General features: G+C 32.8%; 4 protein-coding genes across 7 annotated transcripts; 1 reads left to right on the top strand and 3 right to left on the bottom strand.

Moving 5' to 3' along the window:
* Positions 1 to 75: 75 nt before the first annotated feature.
* Positions 76 to 2,442, top strand: LOC123225283 (transcription termination factor MTERF8, chloroplastic). 2 transcript variants are annotated; one of them, XM_044649221.1, is made up of 3 exons: positions 76 to 581; positions 681 to 1,960; positions 2,029 to 2,442. In XM_044649221.1, exons 1-2 carry the CDS (start codon positions 380 to 382, stop codon positions 1,928 to 1,930), a joined length of 1,452 nt encoding a protein of 483 aa, XP_044505156.1. In that variant the 5' UTR covers positions 76 to 379; the 3' UTR covers positions 1,931 to 1,960; positions 2,029 to 2,442. The 2 variants fall into 2 exon arrangements, with proteins under 2 accessions (XP_044505156.1, XP_044505147.1); XM_044649212.1 differs by having other exon boundaries at positions 681 to 2,442.
* Positions 2,443 to 3,056: 614 nt separating this feature from the next.
* On the bottom strand, positions 3,057 to 6,040 carry LOC123216988 (ribosome-binding factor PSRP1, chloroplastic). Its single transcript, XM_044637742.1, has 5 exons — positions 5,673 to 6,040; positions 5,154 to 5,297; positions 4,800 to 5,051; positions 3,575 to 3,683; positions 3,057 to 3,487 (listed from the first exon to the last, which is right to left on the bottom strand). Exons 1-5 carry the CDS (start codon positions 5,931 to 5,933, stop codon positions 3,357 to 3,359), a joined length of 897 nt encoding a protein of 298 aa, XP_044493677.1. The 5' UTR covers positions 5,934 to 6,040; the 3' UTR covers positions 3,057 to 3,356.
* A 1,245-nt stretch (positions 6,041 to 7,285) lies between these two features.
* On the bottom strand, positions 7,286 to 16,744 carry LOC123208150 (protein arginine N-methyltransferase 1.5). The gene is made up of 23 exons (XM_044625573.1): positions 16,466 to 16,744; positions 16,268 to 16,388; positions 15,121 to 15,230; positions 14,041 to 14,130; positions 13,900 to 13,953; positions 13,426 to 13,505; positions 13,257 to 13,332; positions 13,029 to 13,115; positions 12,748 to 12,832; positions 12,326 to 12,417; positions 12,220 to 12,255; positions 11,991 to 12,059; positions 11,808 to 11,876; positions 11,599 to 11,652; positions 11,436 to 11,510; positions 10,168 to 10,260; positions 9,979 to 10,082; positions 8,940 to 8,988; positions 8,775 to 8,861; positions 8,479 to 8,584; positions 8,116 to 8,203; positions 7,876 to 7,969; positions 7,286 to 7,550 (listed from the first exon to the last, which is right to left on the bottom strand). The coding sequence occupies exons 1-23, from the start codon at positions 16,604 to 16,606 to the stop codon at positions 7,467 to 7,469; spliced, it is 1,944 nt and encodes a 647-aa protein (XP_044481508.1). The 5' UTR covers positions 16,607 to 16,744; the 3' UTR covers positions 7,286 to 7,466.
* Positions 16,745 to 17,874: 1,130 nt separating this feature from the next.
* On the bottom strand, positions 17,875 to 24,644 carry LOC123230219 (membrane protein of ER body-like protein). Of its 3 annotated transcripts, none has more exons than XM_044656389.1 (7): positions 24,374 to 24,641; positions 23,115 to 23,819; positions 22,159 to 22,302; positions 21,353 to 22,000; positions 19,466 to 19,729; positions 19,240 to 19,301; positions 17,875 to 18,677 (listed from the first exon to the last, which is right to left on the bottom strand). In XM_044656389.1, exons 1-7 carry the CDS (start codon positions 24,564 to 24,566, stop codon positions 18,237 to 18,239), a joined length of 2,457 nt encoding a protein of 818 aa, XP_044512324.1. In that variant the 5' UTR covers positions 24,567 to 24,641; the 3' UTR covers positions 17,875 to 18,236. The 3 variants fall into 3 exon arrangements, 2 of the variants coding, with proteins under 2 accessions (XP_044512324.1, XP_044512327.1); XM_044656392.1 differs by having other exon boundaries at positions 24,392 to 24,640; XR_006505053.1 differs by having other exon boundaries at positions 18,663 to 18,677; positions 19,240 to 19,312; positions 24,374 to 24,644.
* Between the last annotated feature and the right edge of the window lie 1,827 nt (positions 24,645 to 26,471).

Below are 26,471 nucleotides of genomic sequence, written 5' to 3'. Positions count from 1 at the left end.
GGCATAGACGAAGGTGGAGAAACTCAGGGGAGGACCTTGTTTTATATTATTATATTGTTAAGCCTGAATTTAGAGGTTAGGATTTAATTTTACTGGATATAAACTGGTTAAGTCCCAGTTGAAGGAGTTAAAAAGTAGGGCCGAATTAGTTGGGCTAGAATTGGGTATTGACTTATCGGTCTCGCAATGGTCCAGCAAAATGGATAGGGACGAAGAGACAGATAGAAAAGTCAAATTAATGGGGGTGAATTTGCCTACCAAAGCTATTATCTGTTTGTCATCCCTGTGATCATCTTGTTTGATTTACCCGCGAGCCGTAATGTGAATGTGCAGCACTCATTTGTAACCAAGCTAGGCTATCCAGGAGACGCCATTTGAAATGATTACTTCCTCTTCTTCTCTCTTCTTTCTCTCCCAAACTATTATTTTCCCAACCAAAATTTACTCTCTTAATCCCCAGAAGCGCATCTGTCTCACTAAAACCTCAAGAATTGCTATTGAGCCCTCATTGAGTTTTCGACCTACCATCCTTTGCAACTGCCTCTCTTCGCCCGTTAATCTTCTTTCAGAGATTGAAACAGGTAATTCTTTCTTTAAGGCTATTTCTCAAACACTTTATGTACATATTATTCAACTGCTCTTCTCTTGACACAACGTTTCTTGTTTTGTTTTTGTTTCAGTTACATTCTTTCAAGAATTAGGATTCAGTGATAAAGATTCTGAATTACTTTTTAAGCAGAATCCCACTCTGAGATTAACATCTTTTGATAAAATACGTGACCGCATTCTTACTTTGCAGTCTGTTGGACTCAAAGGAATTGCACTTTTTCGAGTGATTAGTAAATCCCCAAATGTATTAATAGCAGAGGAAATTGATCCATTGATTTGTTTTCTTTGTGACGATTTGGGAGGAAAGATTGAGCCACTGCAGATTGAACGCCTTCTTGTTGGAGCAGAAACAAGATATTTGGTGGGGTTTGATCAAAAGGTTCGGCTGCTTGGGATTCCTCCAGAAAAGATTGTTCATGTTCTCAACAATGTTAATTTAACTAAGGCCTTATGCCTCAAGTCATTTGAAGAAATTGAAAGAACTATTGCTTTCTTGAACCCCTTTGGTGGTACTGATTTAATTGTGAAGCGTCCAAGACTTCTCAATTATGATTTGGATACTCAGCTGCTTCCAAGAATTAATTTCATCAATAAGCTTAGTCGCGGGGATGTGGATGCCACACGAACTGTTTTCCTGAAATTCCCTTTAATCTTGAGTTACAGTGTGAAGCATGTAGAAAAACATGTGGAGTTGTTGAGGTCGTTTGGTGGACTAAATGACGAGGAAATTTTCAAGATTTTTCTCGTGTTCCCTGGTTTGATTAGTGCTAGTAGAGAAAGGAAAATACATCCTAGAATGGAGTTTCTTAAGCAATGTGGTTTGAATTCCAGTGACCTTTTCAAGTTCTTGAAAAAGGCCCCATTATTTCTAGCCATGTCCTTCGATAAACTTGCACAGAAGCTTGTGTTTTTGGTGAAGATAGGGTATAAATATAGAACGAAGGAGTTAGCCGCAGCAATGGGAGCTGTGACCAGAACAGGCTGTGGAAACATGCAAAAGGTAATTGGAGTATTCTTGAGTTATGGGCTATCTTTTGCAGACATTCTTGCCATGAGCAAGAAGCACCCTCAGATACTGCAGTACAATCATAGCTCTTTAGAGGAGAAGATGGAGTATTTGATAGGAGAAATGGATCGTGAAGTAGGAGAGCTATTGGCCTTTCCTGCATTTCTTGGTTACAAGCTTGATGACAGGATTAAGCACCGGTATGAAGTAAAGAGGAAGACTTTAGGGGAAGGAATGTCAATCAATAAGCTGTTATGTGTTTCAGCAGAGAGATTCAAGACCAACGAGAAGAAGAAAACTTCGATTCATATTTGACAAATTGATGGCTGCACCATTTTATTCTTTGTAAGAGTCATTTTAATTTTTCACCTCGGGCATTTTGGATTCACAATTAAAGTTAATTTCAATTGCAGCTTGGGGAATAAGGCATCAAATGAAATGGTCACAGCCCTTTTTGGGAAGATTGGATTGGAGCTTAAACTTGAGGAATCTACTTAATATCAAGCTTGGGGTAAGCCTTCTTAAGATGGTTCATCATACATCTAAATCCACTAGAGAACATAATTGTTCTTTCTTTTGTTGTACTAGTGCTTCACGATGTGCATATTTAGAGCAACATATTGTTTGAGATGTAAGATATATCCCTCAATTTTGCTCATCTTTCTTCAATTATTTCCCTTTTCTTTTTGTGTCTCTGATAATGAGACCTGTCAAAAACTAGATGAAAATTTTCATGTTTGAAACTTTGTACACTATGTACGAACTCAAAAGTTAAATGCTGGAAAGAAGTTGTGAAATCAGCCACACGGCGTGCAGGCTTAACCACATTATTGCGGGGTGTTGGATGCCCAATGAGTTGTTCTGTTGTGTTGAAACTAGGGCTACTATCAAATTGAACCGACCCAAAGTGAAACAATTGACTCGAGCTTAGTTAAAAAAAATTACAATAAAACCTTGTATTTTATATTTACTTTTTATCTTATACATTTAAAATTTGATGTTTAGTTATACATGCAAATTTTAAAAACTTAGAGGTTTCTAAAGATAAGATTTTAGGGAGCAAATTTTAAAGATTAAGAGGTTTGTAAAGGTAAGATTTTAGGAATTTTGGTGCAAAATTTCAAAATTTTAAACGTTGGTTGATATCATATAAATTACCTAATCAAGTAACCGCCTACTAGAATTTGGTTCACTTGTATATTTGAGTCTCTTGAACTAGGCTCAAAAAAAACCAAGCCGAGCCGTTAATGGCTTGCGAGTGACTTGACTCATTTGCAAGGCTTTAGGAACTCAGGCTGCTGAGGGAGCAGGCACATGAGTACCGTACACAACAGCATATCTGCCCAGTAGTGTAAGATGAAGTTAAAAAAAAAAGGAAAAACCTACATACACATAACCATACAATCTTTTTTGGTTACCTAAATAAAAACACGTCAATCCATTTCTGTTAATAAAGAGTGATAATTGTATAGACTGCATGGTGATTACATTAAGTTTTTCCTCATCTCTCTTCATTGGCACTGGTTGATACGTCTTTTTCTCTCATTCTACAAAATTAATCACCCAAAACAAGTGCATACATGTCAAAATTTTGTAAATGCTTCATATAAAAAACTGTATAGTTATGTGCTTAGCCCGCCTTAGCCTTCGTATACACCACTGCCACTAGACACTTACAAAAGATTGAAAAACGGTCTGGGCTGATCTAAATGAGAGACATATCTCCTTTCTAGCTGTGTATTTATTCTGCCAAGGAGGGTTCTCTTGCTGGTTCAACCACCAGAGGCTCTAATTTCTCAGCATTACCATTTCCTTTAGGTATAATAAGACCATAACCTCCCTCTTTTCGTCGGTACACAATATTTATCTCACCTGGAGCCAAGCACACAACATTTGTTTAATCACTATTAAACACTTTATGCAGAAACAACATAATGGGAACAATCAGTTCATACCTACCAGTTTCTTCATTTCGGAAACCATAGAAGTCATGATCAACATTTTCCAGCTGCTCAATGGCTTCGGAGACAGCCAAAGGAGGCATGTCAAAGTACTTTGTGCGAACAATCTGTAAGATAGGTTCAGGATTACTGTCTGCCAGAGATAGCTTACCTAGCTATGCAGCTGGATGACTTGAACACCAGCAAATACAAAAGAGAAACTTATTTCCCTCAGTTCACCTCCATCAATGCTCAGAAACGAAGAGACACATTAAGTGTTGACAATCATTTGAAAAAGACCAGATGAATGTATGTGCTTTCACTGTATTATGATCTATAAATGAGAATTGGCATAGTATTGACAAGATGTGAATGAAACAAAGTGTCTAACTATCAGCAAATTATAAGCACTATAGTCATGGAGAATACTTGAACAATATTGTTCATTCATTTTCGGACTTCATTTTAACAAGCAGTGTTGAAAAAAAAAAAAAACAGAGTTAAACTTGGGTAGAATCCAAAATTCCAAATATATAACTGTAATATTCATTCGCTACCAAACACAGATTATTGCAAGGCTCTGAAACCTAGCAAATGGTAGACCAAAAATATATTAAGTTCATTTGGCGGAAACAATAAACAAAATCATATATTTTAAAAGACCTATTTCTCTAAACCTGTCAGAACAGAATTTTCATTGATTATGTCACTATACCGGCAACTGGAAACTTATAAACTGTGTACCAATTAAGGAAATTTAAATTATGCATTTTTAAAATGGTTAACAATATTACTTTTAAGAAGAAATGCACTCTAATTTTAGTGATAAAGAGAAAAGGTTCTGCGCATCATTACTAAATACTAGTCAATGATGATTGCACTTTATTTAATGCTATGCGAGTCTTGTAGAGAAAAACTGGAAAACAATTAGGGTTGAATTTGAGCCTAACCAAATAAGAGCTTAGGCCAAGTTGTGTTCAGTTCAGCTTGAAAGAGTTGAGCTCTCCTCAAGTCAAAATTGTCCAAAATGACATCGTTTTAATATGTATTAATCAAAACAACACTGTTTTGACTTACTAGCTCTTCCAAGATCACATACATGGCAAGCCAAACAATTCTCGAGCTCAAACTCGTACTTGAGCTTGACATTACAAAGCCCCTAAGGCTCGAGTTCAAGTTCCACTAAGCTCGAATCCACCTCTAAAAGCAATTACACTAACCATGTTGGGTGGGTAGAAAAATACCTCATCAACCAAGTCATTGTCCTCTTCTTCTTGGGATTGTGAATCAACATCATCCTTCACTACTTGAGTCATTGGCTCCCTAACTTTGAGTCTGTTGAAGCCCTTCATATGTCGACCATGGTCTGATTCCTTCTCCTTAATCTTCCTCAACTTCCTTTGAAGGACTGAGGACACCAAATCTATACTAGCATATACTGTCTCAGCATCTTCTTCCGCACGAACCACTCCATGCTTCTTTGTAAACAAAGTTACCTAAACAACACAAACAACATCTAATTTTACACAAAGAAACCCTAGAAAGCTAAACTATAAATGGAAATAGAAATTAGATAAAAGTGGTGACTTTGGAGGCACCTCACATCGACGAATCCTTGGTCCTCTCCCAAGCTCTCCACCTCTAACAGACAACCTTACATCAACTTCCCTCACAAGATGACTATGCTTCTGAACTGCCTTCCCAACCTTATCTTCAACATGCTTTTTAACTGTATCTGTTAACTGCATTCATACAGACATAGCCTCTCCTTTTATATTACAATGTAATAATTATTACTAATTACAAACTTAAAATACACAAGTCAGCTCCATTTGTTTAAGGGGGCTTAATGGCACGGCACAAGAAGAGAGAGATATTTATCATTGCACTTTATTAAACAACACAATACAATTTTCGGTATATATGAAACAATCAAAATTTTGTTTTCAACAAAACCCTTAGCTTATTATTTTTATTAAATACACCGTAATTTATTAGCTTGTATTAAATTAAATAATATAAAAAGTATAAATTTAGAATATGGGTGTAAAGAATTGGGAACAAAACATAGACTCTTTTTTTTTTATCTTCAGTTCCACATAAATGCAAAAGGTCACCTCAAGATTTTTGCCTTGAATGATTAATTTGACGGAAGAGAGAGGACCATCCCATGACATTCGAACAAGGAAAGATTTTGCCTTGACGGGCGTATTTCTGGGTATGCATTTAAGATTGTTTCGGGTAAATGGGCTCAAGAAGAAAGATTTCTGAGACAACAGTGTGGGAAGCTGTGGTTTGGAAGAAAAAGAAGAAGGTGCTGGTGAGGATGAGGGTGAAGGTATGACGGAAAGCTTCAACGAAGCTAAGAGAGTAGCCATTGTTACAGGAGTGTTCGAGTTGTATGAAAAATAAAGAAGAAAGATAAAGAAAATAGAGGAGGGAGACAGAATTTGGATAAGCACAGCGTCAGATTTTGATTCTTTGAATGGAGTCAATATCATTGGCCCATTGTGTGATGGCGAGGTGCAGTGGATAATTTTGATGTGGAACCCACTATCCCTCAGAATCTAGATAATCTCTCAGGTCAGGGGCCATGAAATTGAGGCCCATTGGGTATCCATTTTCATGAATGCAATAGGGGAAAGTTTGGACAATTTTTATTACATAAAAAAATATATATCAATAACCTGAAATTTCTTATATATTAATATTATATTTAATAAAAATTAAATATAATATAATTATTGTGTTTAATTAATAATAATAATAAAATATCAAAATATCATTTTATTTAAATATTTTAAAAAATTATCCTTGATAAATTATTATTATTATTATATTTATTTAAATTAACATATTTAATGTTAAAATATTTATTTATAATAAAATATTTTTTTGATGTGGTCAATGAATGACGGGATTAAATTATTTTTTAAATTTGTCATTAATTGATTATCACGTACAATCAATTTCAAAATTTACTTGGGACAAACTAATAATATATATTGAGAAGTTTTTTCTTGCACTTATCAAACAGCTTGAAGCCAGCCAGGGCTGTGAATGGGGTTACTAAAGTAGACCTAGTTTGTTTAAGTTTGGGGTCATAAAATTTTAGGTTTGGCTTTACGCCTTTTCATTCGGATCTCATATTTTGAATATATTTTTGGGTATATTTTATAATTTTAAAAACCTATAAAAACATTACTATAATTTTTTATATATTTAAAACCTAACAAATATATTCTTATTTATTTATAATAAATTTTTAGACCCTATGAAGTCTCAGACTTGAATGAAGGTTGTTTAAATATGTACCCAACAATTTAATAAACAATTTTTTTCTTAGGCAAAACAAATGAGAACTAAAGCCTACATACCATGATGCAATTTCCTTTTAGTTTATGAATATGATGTGATTTTAGATATGACAATAAATGCCTTTTTGTATAATTAAATTTGTTTTCATATACTTGAATAAGTTTTTTAATTTTTTTTATAAATATTCTTTGAATGTTTTAAGTGTTACTAGAGAACAGACTTTTTAGAATTCAACCTACACTCTTTTGAAAATAAATATTCTATCATAAGCCAAAGCTTTTTTCCAAATTATCCTATTGTATTGACCAAATATCAATTAATTGCAGCAATCTCCTATGAGATTTTGGAGAAAGTTTTATTGACATCCCACCATCAGAGATGCATGCATGCTCAACAAATATTTGAAAAAAAAAAAAAAAAAAGCTTCATGCCTCATCACTTTGTAGCAGTTTTTTTCGTTCACTCTAATTGGATCATGTAACAAAGGTTTGAGTCAACAAAATTTATCATCAACCTGAGTTCCAACAAGCTACTGATACATGAAAAAGTTTTTAAAAGGAAAAACAAAAAGGAAAGAAAAAAAAAAAGAACTACTACAGGCCGACCCAATACGAACGACCATTGCTGTTGTGAATGGGTGACGGAAAGGGAGATGAAACACACCACTCATACCAAACCTGCACACATCAAATGAATGAAAAAATGGCTCGAAAAATCTACATGTTATTGGAATCATGAGAATACAGGGGAATAGTGATTCTTTTTCTAATTACTGCAGGCCAGGAGAATTTGAAGCAGCATAATTGAAGAAATGAATGCAGGCTTCATAATTTTGTAAATTAAAAGACAAGAAATTCCCCCTTCTATTTTGTTTTCTTGCTTCCCCAATGCAATAGACAATAATAATTAAAATAAATAAATAAGGAAAATAAAATAAAAACAAAAAGGCTAAAGTCATGGAGCCAATGAACATCAAAAAGAAAGTTAATATTGCAAATTTACCTTAGCCGAACCACAACAACGCCAAAAATGCACTTCAAGGGGAGAACCAGGTTGGATGCACACTGGTGTCCTTAGTGGAAAATAAATGGCAAACCTGAATAAGAAAAGAGATATCATCTTCATTCCACGGCACTTAAGTAATTGCCAACTTCACACTAGCAAATAAGTTAGCAAATAAGCTACCATATTGTGTCTATAAAATGTGATGCATCATAAACCAAAAGGTGCTAAACATATTACCAACTGAACATGTTTGGTGTGGCCGTTGACGGTTCAATACCAAGATGTACATCTTTGTAGAGAGTTGCATCAAAATAGCCAGCAAAACCTAATAATCATAATCAAAGATAAGAAATATATCAGCTCAAAATTTCCAACGTAAAATGAATTTATCTTCGAAGAAGTATTCATACTTAACAAAGAAAATCATCAATAAAATGGGGTGGTTATAAGCAGAGTAAAATTGAGTTTAGCTTAATAGATCTTTCATCTAACTGCCCCTGTTCTTACTAGAAGGCTTCAGCCAAGTTATCCAAATCATGCTCTCCCAAATTCAAATTTGGAATGACAACTAATTATTATTGTTAATGATCAATCACATACCGTGCACAATGGCTGACCCAGTGTCGCTAGGTAGTTCAAACCTCAGCTTTTTGTATCGTTGATTGCTTTTATCAGTTGAGAAATTTGGGTGAATAAATGTAAAGACCTGTGATGGAAAACATATTACATATAGCTGTTTAAAACATATTGATTTGAAGTTCTTGACAATTGACTTTTAAGGATGGGCCAACAGAAAATTCAAACACCAACAAAATCAACAAAGTTATGTCAATTAATAAGCCACAGAACAAATTCAGTTCACAATTTATGGTTACCAACTTGCCAAAAAAACTCACCGGCTGAGAAGGAGCAAGCCTTGCTACACTATGCACTTTGACAACATAAGCAGTCTCAAAATGCACAAGATCTCTATGGGACTTAACCTACAATACCACAATAAGTTAGTTAGACATAAACTGTTTGAAAAAGTTATATTCTCAGGCAGAAAGACAAGGAATTACATCATTGTGTAACTTTGAAGCTGTCACTGGTTGGATGAAACTTGTGTACCTAAAGAATCATACCAATATAAATGCTTGTGAGAAAAAAAAAAAACATTTGGAAATTGAAAGATCATAAATGCAAATGCTATCCTGGGCCAACGATGACTTAGCAAGATATTTGCTTGACCACTTCAAAATGCTAAAACCAATATTATAAGTCAGTCTTATTCCACAATATAAACCTAATAGATAAAGTTTTGACAGCAATAAAAGCAACCCTAGATATATTGTGCTACCTTAGAACTCAACTCAATAAGATTGTAAACTCCAAGAAATTGACCTTGAGTAGGCCTGAAACAATAAAACAAACTCACAAAATACAAGACAGTAGAAAAGCAAAGGAGGAAGAAAAAACCTTTTAAATTAAAGAGTATACAAATAATTGGATGCAAAGTTAAAATGTCTAACTGGTTTACAAGTAAAATGAATGGTATAGATCTGCAAACTTATTTCTCTACTAAAGTGGCCAACTAGCATTTGTATAAGCTATACCTAAGTAGTCTAAGGACAAAAACAAGGATTCTCCTAATACCCCACAAATGAAATAATTGAAAAGACAATCGTGTGAATGGATAAAAATTGAAATGAAAAATAATTAAATCATGAAAATTTTAAACAGATGAAACTCAAAGAGAATCCTGATATTTATATTTTCCATAAAAATTTACTTCAGTTCTCTCCATTTACATATGACAAAAATGAAAGCCATAACACATAAGACAACAAAATACCTGATTTTTTACAACCCAAAAAGCAATATCTGTCAGCAGTAGATATTATAAAAGGTACAACTTTAAGGTGGTATCAATTCTATCCATCTATTGTTATTTCAGATATTGTTGAAACCTAATGAACATATAGACAATTTTTAGTAGGACCTTGGACCCTCCCTATAAACTATTTTTAGTAGCGCCTTGGAACCTCCTTCACCATAAAAGAATCTCACCGGCTAATTATCAAATGAAAAGAATCACATACAAAAGAAGAATACACATACGATGATGGTATTGATATTCCATCTTGCTTTAAAAACCTCTGCGCTCCATCTAGGCACTCAGGAGATAGCTCATTGTCACCAAAAGAACCAAGCAACTCACTAACCTAAAAGAAAATAGAGCAGAGACAGATAAGCAAATAATACGAAGAGAAATAAGAAACATAATTTACCAAGACCACATCCAGTTACCAAGATATCAGCTTTCTCAGGCGCATCCCAAAAACGCATGTCACAGGAAACAATTGTCACCAAATTCTCCCAGCCCTCCAGTCTAATCAAACTCTGTTCCAAAAAATGTTTTTATCACCCTCATATACCAAGTAATTTCATCACTAAAGAGTTTGGAAACATGAACGTATATATATAGCTTTCTAAAAGAAGCAAAACTATTAAACATTTCATTTCCAAAAACTCTGTCAAAAAAGTTAATATTAATCATGCGTGTGCACAAGCACCCACAACCAGGAGAAAGTGGGGTGTGATTAAGATATTGTCAGCAATTATCTTGCAACTAGTTGAAGCAAAATCACTAATTGAGGCATTCAAATTTATGAGATAAATGAGCGAACTAACCAAATTAAATACATATATACTACATATACATACATACATTAGCATGTATACGTACATACATGTATATCTATGTATGTATGTATCTATATGTGTAAATATACACATATATATACATACACACATATATAATCATCTTAATTAGTCCATTTACAGTAATGCTACATATATAAAGTTGGGATCCCAATTTTGATTTGCAAATGACATGGCAATTTACATGTAAACACTAGATTGAATACAAAGAAACTATTCAATTATCTCATTATCCTAAAATTCAGGTAGTGTTGACAAATAAGCAGCCACATCACTTAGGATACAAAGTTGGGATCCAAACTTTGTTTGTTTAGCATTATAGATATATTTATGATATGCACCATGAGTAAGAATAGTTTTAGAATTGATGCCCTTCATAAAATGAACCAATCGAGTTCCTCACCAAGTCAGACAAACACAGTTATTTCCTTACAAACAAGCAGAGTCTTGTGATGTAGGAATTCTATAACAAAGAAATAAACCGAGGAAAGAAAGGCTAGGTAATAAGGAAAATGGGGAAAAATAGAGATACAAGGAAGAAATTTTAGAGTGACTAGTGAGAAACCAATAGTCAGTATTTCAATATTCAAACCAAGTCTAGTCTCTACAAACAGCGAAGTCCTAAACCTTGCCATTCCTACTCACACAAGAAACTTATAAGAACACTAAATATTTTAACTAAATCTATCTAAAGTACTTACAGATCTAATATCTTAAATAAAACATTTCCTAAAATGACTATTAAAAATAAGCATTTTGATATTGGATCTGTTTGCAATTTAAGCTTAATTAAGCAATAAGATGATTGAAACATGATTAAGACTTTCATCACCGATATACAATCTTGCACTCACATGAAGGGTAACAACTGCATTTGGATTTTTCTCCACTGCATAAACCTTCAGTTTCCTTCCCGTTTCTTCGGCTGCCTGTAAATGAAATGAAGAAAACAACACTCTCATCAAGCAAATTACATAAATTAGTCTACATTCCATTATATAAGCCAAAGAAAAAAACCTGCAATGCTGCCCTAACAAGAGGTCCACGTCCAGCTCCTACAACCATCAGTACCTTACCACATTTAAAAGCACACTACTATCATGAACTGTGTATTTTAACTACTTCAAATTTTCAGAAATACTTAAGGTGGTGAAATATATTAGACTACAAACTCAAAATTTAAATAGAACCCACAGAAGCACATCACTAACAAATTAGTAGCTTACAGTGGTTATTGAAGACACTTCTTCGTCAGGAACCCTGTCCTGTAAGGCTTTACTAATTGCCATTTGGTACTAGCAATATACAAGCACAAAATTAATAATCAGAAGTCAGAACAAAAGGAAAAATAGAAACTGTTGTCTTTACAGGAACAGGACTTCCAGCCAGGCCACAAATGGACTATGTACCTGAATGTATTTCACAGCATCTTTCTCAAAAGTCTCATATGTTTGAGCCTCTAGATTATCCATAAGAGGCTGCATTAGAAAAGCAGATAAACACAGCATGTAATTACAAGTATCAAAATTAAATGGAATTTTTGAATCATAAGCTTCCACAGAGAGGAACAAGTTGTGAAGACCCAAAAACTAGTCGATAATAAAAATCCAAAGAAAGGAAAAGGTAAGGAAAAATTACTTGCAGTGGAGACTGTAAAAAATCCCTGTAACCAAGCTGCAATAACAAAAGGTGGGGTCAGAAGAAGAAAATCACAAAGAAAAGCTCATAAAAAAGTACATTGTACCTCAAAACGTTCTTGCTCTGGAAGGGGATCCATCCTCTGGTAAAGATAAGCAACATAGTCCAAATATGGCCTTAGGGGATGTCTCGGAGCATCTGAAAGAAAATAACACTTCTTAACTTATAGACAACAAATTTAATTTAACTTTAGAAAACATGAAGAATATAACAAATGTTATTAGGACAATAAAGCATAGAAACAGTAGATTAAATGCATGTTTACACAACATACATATGCAGCAACCACAATCAAACCATAAAACTACCTAAATGTAAAGCTCAAATAAGAAATATAGGTAAATAAAATACATCCAAGCTCTTTCCATTTGTGGACTGAGGGTTCATTATTAACATAAAACTGTTTAAACATTAATGGTATTCATAGCAACACACAAGTGGAACGAAGACAACAGCTTAGGAACTCACTGTCGATGCTCTCAACAACATGGTTTACCGCTGAATCTGAACTACTCCCAGGAAGACTATGTACGGATTGTCCTGAAATAACTATCTGAAAAAAGTATAACCAAGAACAATAATTAATGACCTGAAACCAGGAAATTAGCTGCAAGATTATTTAAAAACATTGTCAAAATTTATAATTGGCCAAGAACAACATCAAGATGGATCACTTTTATCAAGAATGAAAAACATCATCTTGAATGGGAAAAAAAAAAACACAAGTAAATAACCAATTGTTCGAAAACCTGTATAGAATGGTTAAAAAATCCAGTAATGAGCTTTTGGTGACGCCTTGAAAGGCATGGATAACCTCGTGCATTTGTTAGAAAAGACTGCAAAATCAACAATAACTTCTTTAAACAACCAGGACTGACAGATCAACAAGTAAATCTTGAGGCAATCTCAAAAGCAGCATATAATTAGTTCAATATCTTGAGGGTTAAATAATGAACCACTCAAGATAAAAAATTTACATCAGTATTTATGATGGCTGCTCTGACAGGCTCTCCAAACCATCGTCCAAGTGAGTTTGCTGAAGGTAGTGAGCTCCTAGTAAACAAACCATTAATAGTAGTAAGTATAACAATAGTTCTGGTCAAATCAAAGGTTTAAAATCTACAAATCATAGTTTATACAACTTACAGAACATTAAGGGCAACTGAAAGCTGACTATGATGTTCACAAAGAAGACGAAATGAATTCCAGAGTTCCCAGGAGTCAATCTACGGGGCAAGAAAAGAAGGGAAAAAGGAATAAAACAAGCCTGTTCAACAGCCGGTTCTTTTCAAAGACTAATCTGAGCAAATTAGAACTTAAAAAATAAGGAATAAAAAAATATAAATGGGGTTAAGTCAACTGATCATTAGGGAGATTAAATACCAAACAAGATCAGAATGCATAAAAAAAGACATAAAATATATCAATTGCAAATCTAACATGGTATGCATGATGATTCCTAGAGGGGAACAAAATAATCCAAGACGATGTTTCATCACAAGAATATATTGACATTCATACGACAAAATATTACACACAAAAACATACAAATTATAAACGTATGTATGAGAGGTCCTTCAACGGCAATATCTAAGCATGAGGTGAAGTGAGTAGACTTACCAAAGGGCCCATAGAATCATCATCAGTCTTCACCAGTGGAATCCTAAGCCACAACTTTGATATCACAACAAATACGATTATGAGAAAAGAAACAAAAATCAAGCAGTTGCAATTAAAATTAAATAGGGAATTTGTGAGCACCTGCATATTGTTTAAGCCTTGTAAGATCTGATTCACACACCTAGCATAATTAGCACACGATGCTCCTTTAGGTGATGGAAGAAGGCATGCCTGCAGCCAATAACTTTACAAACTCAAAATCACAACCCCCTTAAACAAAGTAGGAAAGAGCATCCTTTGCAAGGACTATTATCAAAGCATAAGGCATTATAACAAAACTTCCAACCAAAATAAGAAAATAATTATGTTGAATAGTTAAATATAGTCCAAGTCCAAGGCATCGTCTTCTTATAACTTCTATAACCCCTTTAATGCTAGATTGTGTAGGCACTCTGTATCACACTTAAACATCAATATAAAAAGGAGGTAACAATGTTCCCGTTACACCAATGTTTACATGACAAAGAGGAATCTGTCAGGAATTTCTTGTTACCAGCAGCACAGAAGGGCTTTCTACAGAAATAATAATAATAATAATAATAATAATAATAATAATAATAATAATAATAATAAGAATAATATTATTAGTCTCAGGAGTTAGTCTCACCTATCTAAGGTTAATTCTCAGGAGTTTTCTTACCCATAGCTCATTCATAAACAAAAGTAATCTTTCAAAAAGGAAACAAAACATTTGCAGCGGCAGGTTTACAAAAGCAAGAAAAAATTTTATGTCTCTGGATTCCTCCATAATTAATCGAAGCAGAAAAAAAAAAACTTGTTTATCGTTGTCAATGAAACTACTTTGAGGCATTTAAGTTTCAAAGCAATAGAGAATTTTGACCCTAAAATCAAATGCTAAGATAAGAAATCCAGAGAATACCCATCACACCTTATTCTCTATCAGGTAGAATGGACATAATTTATCTATGGAGAAGCTCCAAAAGCCAAATAAATAAATAAATAAAATTAGTTGAAAGCAAAGCTGGATATGCTACTTCATCTAGTTAACATCACAATTTCTCTTTAGGATAAAATTTGGATTTTGTGGTGCACCATATGAAGAAGCTAACATCACAATCAAAACAAAAAGGAATTTTCATAAATACTTAACATTTGTTTGAAGTAACACAAACAATGCAGGGCAATCATTTCAAGACGAACCTGTAAGGACAGATGTGTAGCCCATGCTATTTCTTGCTTCAATGTAGTTTCAGAATCCATCCGAAGGGTCTCATCTTCTGAATCTAAGTCTATCCAAGTACTGATTTTTCCTGAATAAATTCAAGAATATACTGAGAGAGTTCAACAAGATTGTTATGAGAGAGTTCAACAAGATTGTTATGCAAACTGAACTTTTTGCACTTTTTATCAAACCAAAATGTTACAGTCATGATTGAATAACAGTGATTTAATTTGCATTAAGCATCAAAAGCAATAATTTTACATAAATGAAAATTCTCAAATCCACAGGCCTTATTTCTTTTAAAATCTAGACCTCAACTACTAGCAAAAAGAGTCGGCTTCAAGAAAAAATTACAGTTTAATTTCTAGTGCCAAGAGTTGACAATTTTTTCCATTTACTAGACTCGTCTTTTGACCAGCCTTGCTAGACTCCTTGCTTAACAAGTCTAACCCCAAATTTTAAAAAATCACAACATCTACACCAGAGAAGAACTTTAAACATAAAATCATTCCATGAAGTTGAATTGTACAGGCCCAAACAAGTCTCCCAACTCTAAAAAACCTAACTCCTAAGGGATAATACAAAATCTTTCAAACAAGACAATGAAATGAAATGAATATATCAATTTCTCCTCCCAACATTCTACATTCTTTTAAAACCCAAATTACTTACACAAGATGTATGCTAAAGTCAAAATATTCTCGTAGAGAATCAAGAATGTAATCCGCCAGAGAGAATAACTATCCATATAAAAAAATCTGCTGTGTAGAATCTATCACATGCTTTAGCATCAAGATAAACAAGAAACTGAAACAAATATATAAAATGAAATGATTATTAACAGTAAATTAAAATTTTCATACCCAGAGCATGAACTATCTCTTATACTATCCAGAATAATTCACCTACGTAGATTCTATTACAGCTCCAAAAATGTATAGCATGCAAGAATAAAATCAATTGTGTATATCTAGTTCTTCTCCAACATCCTAGTTTTTTCAATAATCCGAACTTACTATTCTTGGAATGTGCTAAATACATAAAAAAAAAAAAAAAACACACACACAAAGCAAATTAAGAATATAAAAAGAAATGATTATTAACACTGAATTTAAAAGTTCATACCGACAACATGACTACTCCATTGGGAGGGGCTCAAAACCAAGTCAGAAGCAGCAAATGGCAGAACATTTGATCCACCATTAGCGTCTCTTTCTACCAAGCTTGGTCTATACGAGGGGTCCATCTGTGAGATTTGAAACATGTAGAGGTTTAAAAAGTACTTAAAATCTAAGTTAATGAATCGAAAACAAAAATACGAACCAGAGTAGCAACGACGAAATCGAAGCCACCAGTGGAGAGATTGTAGGACAAAAGATGTGGCATGTCATCGTTGAAATCAGTCTCCACTCCACAGTATCTGGATTCACTCTTGTCCCATCCCCCTCTCTCACCCAACGGCATTGTTTTGCTAGAAGAGAAAACGAAGACTAAGAAAGTAGCCTTTCGGGTTTATTGATCTTCTTCTGCATACAACACAAACAAGAAGAGACTTTTAAGGGGTTTTGGTAGGGTTTTGGTTGAGTGAAGCTAGAGTCAATTTCCCCTCACATTTTCTATAATTTAAGACCCCTTATAGTTTGACAACAATTCAGCTTTTTTCTTTTCTTTCTTAGAAGCCAATTTTTGCACCCAAACTTCGGGGTTTAATAAAAATATTAAAATTCAAGGGGTGTCAAATTAGTTCAGTAATGAATTGAGCCGTTAAGAGACCGTTTGGCTCTCAGTAAATAAATATTATCTTATTAATCTATCTTTTATTACTCAAATTATCATTACTCACATTACCTTGTTTAGTTTATCAGCAATAGACGATTACAACAATATTTTATTACTAATAGTAATGCAACAAAAAACTTTTATCTTAATGTAAATGATAATCTATTACCACTTTCATCTTAATTATTAAATAATTATTAAGATAATCTTAATTTTATTATAATTATATTCTAATTAATTAATAATTTAAGAAAAAATAACTTTATTTTCAATTAATATAACAAGTTATATAAAAAATATTTTAAAATAATTATACTATAAAGAATTTAAGTAAAATAATATCCTAATTTTTTATTATCTCTAATCAAACATAATAATTATAGATACCTATAAAATTTTATCAAACAAAGTCTAATTATAAGTTAATATTTTAATTTTAATAATAAAATATTATCCAAACCAAACGTTTTCTAAGCGTGACATCATTTTGTCGATTGAAAAGTAGAACACAAGCATAAAGCTGTAGTATCTGTGGTGGAGGTTTTGTTTTCTTTAATTCCTATATTATTTTTTTAATTTTAAAATAAATAAATAAAAAAATCAAGGTATAAATATTCTTGTATATCAAAATTGTGTAGACATAAAATTTCTCTATTTGTGAGTGAATAAACTGCCTTGAAGGCTTGTAGAGAAATGTCACCTACTAAACAAATTTGATGTTCCTCCAATTCACATCGATTCTAATACCTATAAATCCACCAAAAGTCATGCTCCCTTCAATTAAAATCAAGCCATATATTTAAAAGACATTTGATAAATCATTTATAAACACAACATTTATTATAATATCACATAATAAATAAAACTATTACACTAATTTTTTCACAAAATATTATTAACATCAACTACTACACAAGCATCAATCAAATCTTCATAATTAGATGATGCAATGGTTGCCTAATTAAATCTTCAAAGCAAAAATGAAGATTTACATTTATTCCCAAAAAACCATCTATCTCAAGCCATTGCATTTAGCAAAAGTTTGTTTCCCTGCAACATAATACTTGGATTTTTTAAAAAAAAAAAAAGCAATACTATGTATACCCACTTTAGGTACACAATTGTATACATATTTATATATGTCACTAAGTCATATGATAACACATATAAACATATATAAATTTGTATATCTAAAGGAGGTATATATAGAATTATTTAAAAAAAAAAAGGTTCTAAGCTCAGTAATGTCTAGTTAATTTCCTTGAACACCTAACCAAGAAAAATTCCTTTGAATACAAACTATAATCCTGATGTGTCAATAGGATTCCCATCCTGGGTTCTTTCGGTGAGGTATCATGAAATCGGTACTCGACTCAAACCAGTTAAGCTTCTCCATAAGCATCTTGATTAGGTCGCCGACAACATAACTCACACCGGAGGACAGAACTCCTAAGATAACATAGTGCAATGTTGTTTTGATGTAAGATTTGGGTGGCGCCTGCACATGAGCCTTCCCAACTGCAAGCAAAAAGATGCACGCAAGAGAGGAACCTGCAACTGCGGCAAGCTTATAATCTACATTGTCACTCTTACGAAATGAGAAGCTATATACGACAGGAGGCACCAAGCCAAAGATGAGAAATGATAAGATAACTACTGTTGCATGAAGTGAGAATCTGTCTCTCCGTCCAAGTTGTTGTTGGTACCGGTCTTCGTGCTCAGTCTCTCCAGAACTTTCATTTCTCAAGCCTCCAAGCTGTAAATATTCAACTTCAGTTTAAATTCAAACAGTCTAGATGAAAACCAAAAGAAACAAAAATTCCATGATAACCTATTTTTTCATCATGGTCTACACTAATTATAAAAGTAGACATGTATATATATACACACACACACATATATACATATATATATCTAAGAACTGATCTAGAATATTCAGCTCATATTCGAGATGTGTAAAATCCATTTTCTAAGAGGTATCACCTCAAATTAAGGTGCATAGCAACAGATAATTGAAACAAACAGCCGGTACTCATTATACAACAGAGAGAGATCGAGAAAGAGACACAAGTAGAAATTCGCATGCAGTAGTGCATCTTGAGAGAAGAAGTTAAACATACAACTGCTTGAAATTGCTGGCCCCCAAAGAATTTAAAAGAGCGTAGTACAGGCTCCTAAGAGGGGCAGATGCCGGCACTTGAACATCAGAATTAAATGCTTGAAATTGTATTAAGCTAACAAAAGATAGCAAGCAGAATATATTTGTGTACCAAAACTCATGCTCATTACTGACTGTAATTGACATGGATATTACTTACATTGTGAGCAATAATGAAAAGTCCACCGATAAGATTTGCCAATCCCAAAGCCAAAATGTTCACTGCAATAACACTAGATCACCTGAGTTAAAATTTATAAACAAAATGTAATTGTCCACAGAAATTAGATGTTCACTGCAATAACCCATACATGTAGCCAAATGGTTATTTACTCACAATTAGTGCTTGTATGCTAATACAGAAGTCACTCATAAACAACACTTACATGTTGAAGCACCAGCAGCCGCTGCAGAAGATACAACTCCAAGACTTGTTATTGATTCAACTAAACCACCATACACAATGCATTTTAGAATATCCCACTGAAGGGCTTCACTTTCTGCAGCACCTTGTCGGTGGTCAACAAGTGTCTGAGTTCCACTCTCCGGCAGAAGTCTTTCTTGTGAAGAAGTGTCAACATCTTGTACCCTCAAAGAAGATGTTTGTTCAACTGACTGTGTTTCAGTGATATTCACTATCACATCATCCCCTGCATCACATCATATGGCACAATAGCATGACAACTAAGATTTTCCTGGAAACATAATAAGCCACGAGTAATAAAAATGCCTTCATAAGCAACAAACATGACTATGCATGAGACAGAATGGATATTGACATTTAATATCATTGACAAGATTTGAAATGCAAGTATTTGCACTATGGCAGACCAGATGAACACTGGTAGATCCCACTAAAGTTAGGAATGGAAATGAACTGAGTCAAGTCTAAACACCCCTTGGCTCGAGTTTGACTTGAATGAAAAATAACTCAACTTGAGTTCGTCAAATCAACATTAGTTTGGTTTGAATAAAGATGATTCTGTTCAAGTTTAGTTTGAATTTGACTTAAATTTATAGTTCAAATCCATAGCTCAAATATATGGTTCGAATTCATGACTCATTGACAAAATAACATAGTTTAACAATTATTTAACATAATTCAAATCAAGTCACAAGTTAAGTTCAAACTAAATCGAATCATCTATCCAACTTGTGAGCCAAACTGAACTAAATTATCTCTAACTTAAGTTCGACTTGATTTCAAAACGAACTGAACCTCCTAATGCGAACTCGGTTTAAAGTCAAATTAAACGAATTCAAAACAAGCAGAGCTAGCTTTTGAGCCTGAACCAGCTTGTTTCTAGTCAAGAACCACATTGAGGTGAAATGATAGCAAATTACACACTCCTACACAAAAATCCCTCAGATGAGGTGATTTAGAGACTCTAGATAAAATAACAACAATTCATAACAGCGTACCAGTAATACACAACAAAAACCCAGAAGCTTACAAATCAAAGAACATATCTGAAAGAATGAAATATGCTCATACAACATGAATAATAGCAAACAACCAAGACAATAAGGAGCTTAAGTCTAGGAATATAACATAGATAGATGTATGCAGTAGCTGATTCAAAAAAATCTGTGGTTCCCCGGCTCACAACTCAGATTTCAATTCAACCATAGATGCGATACTCATCAGTTCAAAAATTACAGGAAAAAATATTCATGGCATCAAATTCGCAGATAGTTCACAAAATTTAATATTGAGTATAAAAAAATCAAAACCATACAACATGCACACTCATTGAAATTCATACAATAGACAATAGATGTTGTTGACACATAGCAGAGAACATGTGGAGATGGAGTGCTAAATATTTCCAAAAAGGTATACTATGAAAATATAGTTGCATTTAAAGGTGGATTTGAACTGTGCTAAGTAAGAGCATAAGTCGAGTTTGACAAATTTTGAAAACCATTAGCTCAAGTTCAATATGGCGGTTGATGCTCAAGCTCGGCTCGAGCTTAAATTTTTTTTTTCAATTATAAAAAAAAAAAAAAATTGTAAGAAATTTTTTTTTTCAGTCAAGCTTAAGTTAAGCCCCCTATGACTTGATCTCAATAGTTTATCATACCCACAGCTCAAGCTCGACCCATGGTTGCTAATTTTGAGCTTGACTGAGTCAGCTCAGCTCAAATTTAAACTTAATTATATTAGTCGAGAGAATCTTTTTCAAATTGTTGACAAACTTTCAGCTTATCTTTAAAATATTTAATTTTTAAAATATTTCCAAAGGGGTATATTGTGAAAATTCTGCGCAAACCTGTTTTGTTGTTAATCATCAAATCACCCATGGTCACCCTCACATCACTTGATACACCATTGTAAGGTATTGGCTTTTTTATTAAAGAATATTCAGTAGCTCTCCCAGCCTCTACAGAATCAACTAATGCAGAACTAGAAAGTCCTACACTGATAAGAGCATTAATTGACGAAGCACCTTGAGTTGATTTCTTCTCCACATCACTTGATACATCATTACAAGGTATCAGTTCTCTTGTTGTGGAATTTACAATACCCTTCCCAACTTCCTGAGAATCTATTAGTGCAGAGCTAACCAGCCCTGCACTGCAAGGAGCTTTAATTGGTGACGAAGCACCTTCAGTTGATAAGTCAAGACCATTATGATGAGCAGGTGTCTTGTTCTCTGTTTCCATATTGGTTTTGTGGTCTATCAAGAGTTTCTCAGTCAAGTTAGACTCCACTTTTGAATGATTTAAAGAGCCCATTTCACCTTGCTGAGACTTAGCAAGGGTATCGTCTTCAACTTCTTTAGTTTCTATTGGACTTCTGTCATCAGGTGGTACCACTGGATGATCACTTTCATGGCCAGATAGTGTATGGTCAGAATTACATGATGATTTATGCTGATTAATTATATCTACTTCTGAAGGCTTTGTTGATCTTGTACCTGCACAAATACATCAAACCAAACAACTGTTGAAGCTAGAAAATTTGCATATTTTATCACCATAAGATATGATTATTTGAATTGTTTCAGTACATCGTCAAACTATATCTCAGATTGTAACATCTCCTTTTTTGGAGATAAACTGTATTCAATAGTACCTTGATCAATATCTGCTTTCTTGTTATCTAATGCAAAAAGAGAGGTGAACCAATTTTTCTTGGATGCAGGTATACTTTGAACATCTTCCATTTTTCCATTCTTATTGCTATCTCCAAAAACTTGAAATAGTTTAAGTCCATTACCTGCAAAAGTTAAAACAGTCGAGCACTTACAAGCTCATCTCTTCAATATAGCATTTATCCTGGAAATTTAACCCAATAGTTAAAGCAAAATGTATGGGTATCCCAATCCTTAAGGTTAAATCAACATACACAAGATACTATCCATCAAAGATCACGGTAAACAGCATTAATATCTTTATCTCAAGTTTGTTAGGAAAATCTGCATAATGGACATCGCTCTAGGTGATTCCATACTGGTTTTAGAATATCCTTTGGCTGTTTCCATAACATCATTAGCACCATTAAATGAAAAAAATGAAGAAAATCTAGTGCATTTAAAATTATGAATGTTGTTCCAGTCTTGGTCAATGTGACCTCATGTCACTATCCTAGTTGCCTTAATCTCTGATTGGAATACAATGTTCATTTCAAGAATTATCATTCAGGGAAATATGAAGATTAACCATGATTTTACTCTTCATATTCTTAAGCATTATGATTTATAAACTAATGTATCAAACTCCCCAGTTTAGCACATGCTGGAGATTTGAGGAACGAGTCATCAGTAGCCTAACAGAAAAGCATTTAGCTCACCTGACAGCTTAAATGCTTGTTAATTTCATGGATCACATCAACTATGTCATGCAAAACAGTTTGGTGGGAGAAATGAAATATTTGAAAAATTAAAACATAATATTACATGCTTCAGAAAGTAAAATTGGATTGGAAAACAAAAGGAAGTTATAGATCAAGAGTAGCCTTGTGTAGAAAAAAAAATGCCGCAGGGATGGAAATGAAGTTTCAGATTTCCAGTTAAGGGGATAACATGATACCTGTAGGAATGAAAATGCTGAAGCATGATAAGCATCTGAATGCCTCTGGTTGTTTATCATGATTGTCATCATCAGCTACATGGGTAGGGGCGTCATTTGAACTATTAGAAGTGTCAGGATCTTCAACATTGGTTGCATAAGCTGGATTAGCATCTGGAACAGATTGTATTTCAGACTTGCCACGTTTTGGTCTATGGGGAATAGTTCGAAATTTTGGCTTCTTTCTACGAAGGATGACCCTTCTGGTTATACAAGAATTACAATTAGGACATAATAAATCATGTGTATTCTGCTTTTTTAACACCATCTCGACATCTATTTCTGTCCATTCTTGGTCAACTTCCTCTATTAATTCAACATCTGCATGTTCTCCAGTTTTATCCTTAAGATGCTCCAGATCTATACTTATTTCTTCATGAGACATTTGACCCACGGGCAAACTCAAACTTGAAAGCATTTCATCTTCCAAATTCTTCCCATTTTCCTGACTGATTTCAGTGGGAGTATCTATGCATATATTTTCATTAGACATTTGAACCATAGGCAAACTCAAACTTGAAAGGATTTCATCTTCCAAATTCTTGCCACTTTCATGAGTGATATCAGCGCTCACATGCAACTCCTCATCCTTCAGATTTGCCTCCAAAACAACAGACTCGTCTGCAAGATTTTTCATTCCAGAAAATCCATCAACAGATCCATTGCCTGCAGTCCACACAACAGAGGAACAACTTATAATTGAACAGTAAACACAGACCAAAACTTAACACTTTCATTAACCATTAGAACACTTGACATTAGCATAAGAAATCCTCCCAGAGTAGATAGATCTAAAAAACAATCATGGGAATAAAATAAAATTAAAAATATAACAATAATCCTATGCTTATATGATTGTAACCGCAGCCTCACAGATACATTTTCATGTTTGAAGCGTTTACTTAATTGAAGGGCTTTCATTTCCTAGCGACCTTAATACTCTAAAGCAAGTTCAAAATTAGAAACACTACTGCAGTTTAAATAGTTGTTGAAATGTAAGTGGTATTTTGAAGTTAGGATTAGATTTTGAATTACACTGGCGAGTAACTCTTAGATTGTTCAAATCATGAAGGTCCATTTGCAATGGCGACATTTCCAAATTCCTTGATTCAAAAATGTAACCAAGTTACACAACTCATGCAGAACTTGTTCAATTCTATAAAAAGGAAAAATTAAAAAAAAAGGGTTTTAATCACTATTGTTATGCAATTCATCCCCACCTTCTTCTTCACGCCCACCTGCATTATCAAGCTCTTGTTTTTCTTTCTCAGCTTCTGGGGCATGTTCTTCAGCTTTCTCATTCGCTTGAGCAGAATTGTGACGAGACTGGCGAACAAGAAGCGTCACTTCTTCTTCTTCTTCTTCTTCATCCTGACGATGGTGAAGTGATTGGTTTTGTCCCACCAAGTCCATTTTGAAATGAGTTGGATTAGAGAGTTCTCAAGTCAACTACCGACAGTATTTTGTAGTGGTAGATGTCTTTGTATAGTTTCTATCTACACCTCTCACGTCTATTTACGCAAGACATGCAAACATCAGATAATGGTCCAATAAATTACTAATATTAAATGGGAGTCCGTGCATAAATAGTTTTATTATAATTATAAATAAAATATTTCTTAATTTTGAAGTGACAGTAAAATTAATTAAATTTTTATTAAAAAATAACCGTCATTATTAGATATTTATTAAAGTTAAATAATATTTTATTTGCAAGTTTTATTAAATATATATTTTTATCCTTGTTTTATAAAAATAAAATAAAATAAAATTTATAATGTATAACAGTCATTGACAATTATTGGAATTGCATTAGATATGATAGATTTCATCCAAAATCATAAGACATATTAAGATTTAAATGAAAATTATATTAAAATAGTTTGATTCAACCAAAATTGTATATGAATGGTATGATTTCAATCAAAATTATATCAAAATGATTTAATTTCAATTGTAATTATATTAAAATAATATAATTCAATAAGATTTGCACCGTTTTAATGTGTTTTTTATAAAAATACATTAAAATAGTATAATTTCAAATATAAGACTAACTGGAATTAAGGTTAGAGTTATGATTTTTTAATTGGAAATAAAAGTTGAAGGGATAAATTTTAAAATTAGTAAAAGAAAATTAATTTATTTATATATTAAAAATGTAAATGATATTAATTTTATAATATTTATAAAAAAATAAAAAATATAACTTAACGTTTAATTTTTGATAAAAAATGTTAAAATATTTTTTAATTTAAAATATAATAATTTTTTGCTTTGTCATAATTTGAGGGAAAAATAGTCATTCCTCTGTTAAATACACCCATTTATTTTTTTTTTTTTGGATGATAAATGTAACTGTTTGTATTGGCCATGAAGGTTAGGTAAACCACGGGATGTAGTGCAGAACATAACGGAAATTTTTGTCACGTTAACTCCTCCTTGAAATTTTTTAAAAGAATCTCTGAAGTTTTATTGAAATATTTTTAAAAGTAATATTATATCTACCGGTTTTAAATATATAATTATGTATATATTTATATATATTATTATATAATTAAATATTTTTTATTCATAATTTAAAATTACATAATCATATATAAATAATAATTTTATTGTATTTTTAAAGTATTAATATTAAAAATAATAATTAAAATGTGGGGAGAATAAAATTATATATATAAATAAATTATATAAATTAAAAATTATTTACAAATATATTATTAATATTAGATGACAAGCCATAAGTGCCGTCAGTTTAGGTTGTCCATTTGAAAGTTAAGTAAACCACGAGGATGGGAGGATTTAAACATTCAAAACGTGGGAAGGAAGTGGAAACATAATAAATAGCTAGGCACCTTCTCTACTGCAATTGTCATGACAGACACTGATGTACGTAATAATTACTGAACCAGTGGAGTGGTTACGTATGAACATGACTTTCTCTCACTTAAACTTTGAGGCCGACGAGACGAAGGCGGCCTGGAGACAAGGTTTTAATGCGGATCTGGTCAACATTGAGTTTTATGATATTCAATTCAACTGCTACGTTAAACCTAATTTAATTTAAAATAAAATTGTATTAAAAATTTTTAATATTAAATCAAATCCAAATGTTTATATATTAACTTAATCAGATTAAAATAATCTAAATTATATAATAAGTAAAATCATATTAAAATACAAATAATAACTACATAATTTATTTTATTAAATGTCAAAAAAAACACAATTTATTTAAAATAATACAGACAAAAAATAAAATTAATTTATTTCAAGTTAATAATAGTAATTTATTTATTGTTGTTTTATATAATC

The sequence above is a fragment of the Mangifera indica genome, chromosome 1 (assembly GCF_011075055.1).
Source record: "Mangifera indica cultivar Alphonso chromosome 1, CATAS_Mindica_2.1, whole genome shotgun sequence".
In the NCBI taxonomy this organism is placed as follows: Eukaryota; Viridiplantae; Streptophyta; class Magnoliopsida; order Sapindales; family Anacardiaceae; genus Mangifera; species Mangifera indica.
Note: the sequence above shows the minus strand (reverse complement) of the source record. Positions and strands in the feature narration are given on the sequence as shown.

What these genes read in the sequence shown, in the direction of transcription:
- LOC123230219 (XM_044656389.1), bottom strand. Translation starts at nt 24,566, where the DNA reads ATGGACTTGGTGGGACAAAACCAATCACTTCACCATCGTCAGGATGAA. An exon ending in CAGCATTTTCATTCCTACAG is followed by an intron (nt 22,303 to 23,114) that starts GTATCATGTTAT and finishes TAACTTTTGCAG; the next exon opens with GTAATGGACTTAAACTATTT. An exon ending in GAAAGCAGATATTGATCAAG is followed by an intron (nt 22,001 to 22,158) that starts GTACTATTGAAT and finishes GTATTTGTGCAG; the next exon opens with GTACAAGATCAACAAAGCCT.
- LOC123225283 (XM_044649221.1), top strand. Translation starts at nt 380, where the DNA reads ATGATTACTTCCTCTTCTTCTCTCTTCTTTCTCTCCCAAACTATTATT. An exon ending in TCTTTCAGAGATTGAAACAG is followed by an intron (nt 582 to 680) that starts GTAATTCTTTCT and finishes TTTTTGTTTCAG; the next exon opens with TTACATTCTTTCAAGAATTA.
- LOC123216988 (XM_044637742.1), bottom strand. Translation starts at nt 5,933, where the DNA reads ATGGCTACTCTCTTAGCTTCGTTGAAGCTTTCCGTCATACCTTCACCC. An exon ending in ACAATGACTTGGTTGATGAG is followed by an intron (nt 3,684 to 4,799) that starts GTATTTTTCTAC and finishes CCTATCTTACAG; the next exon opens with ATTGTTCGCACAAAGTACTT. An exon ending in TTTCCGAAATGAAGAAACTG is followed by an intron (nt 3,488 to 3,574) that starts GTAGGTATGAAC and finishes GCTTGGCTCCAG; the next exon opens with GTGAGATAAATATTGTGTAC.
- LOC123208150 (XM_044625573.1), bottom strand. Translation starts at nt 16,606, where the DNA reads ATGCCGTTGGGTGAGAGAGGGGGATGGGACAAGAGTGAATCCAGATAC. An exon ending in TTGTTAGGGCAGCATTGCAG is followed by an intron (nt 11,511 to 11,598) that starts GTTTTTTTCTTT and finishes TTTCATTTACAG; the next exon opens with GCAGCCGAAGAAACGGGAAG. An exon ending in CTTCAAAGTTACACAATGAT is followed by an intron (nt 8,862 to 8,939) that starts GTAATTCCTTGT and finishes GTGGTATTGTAG; the next exon opens with GTTAAGTCCCATAGAGATCT.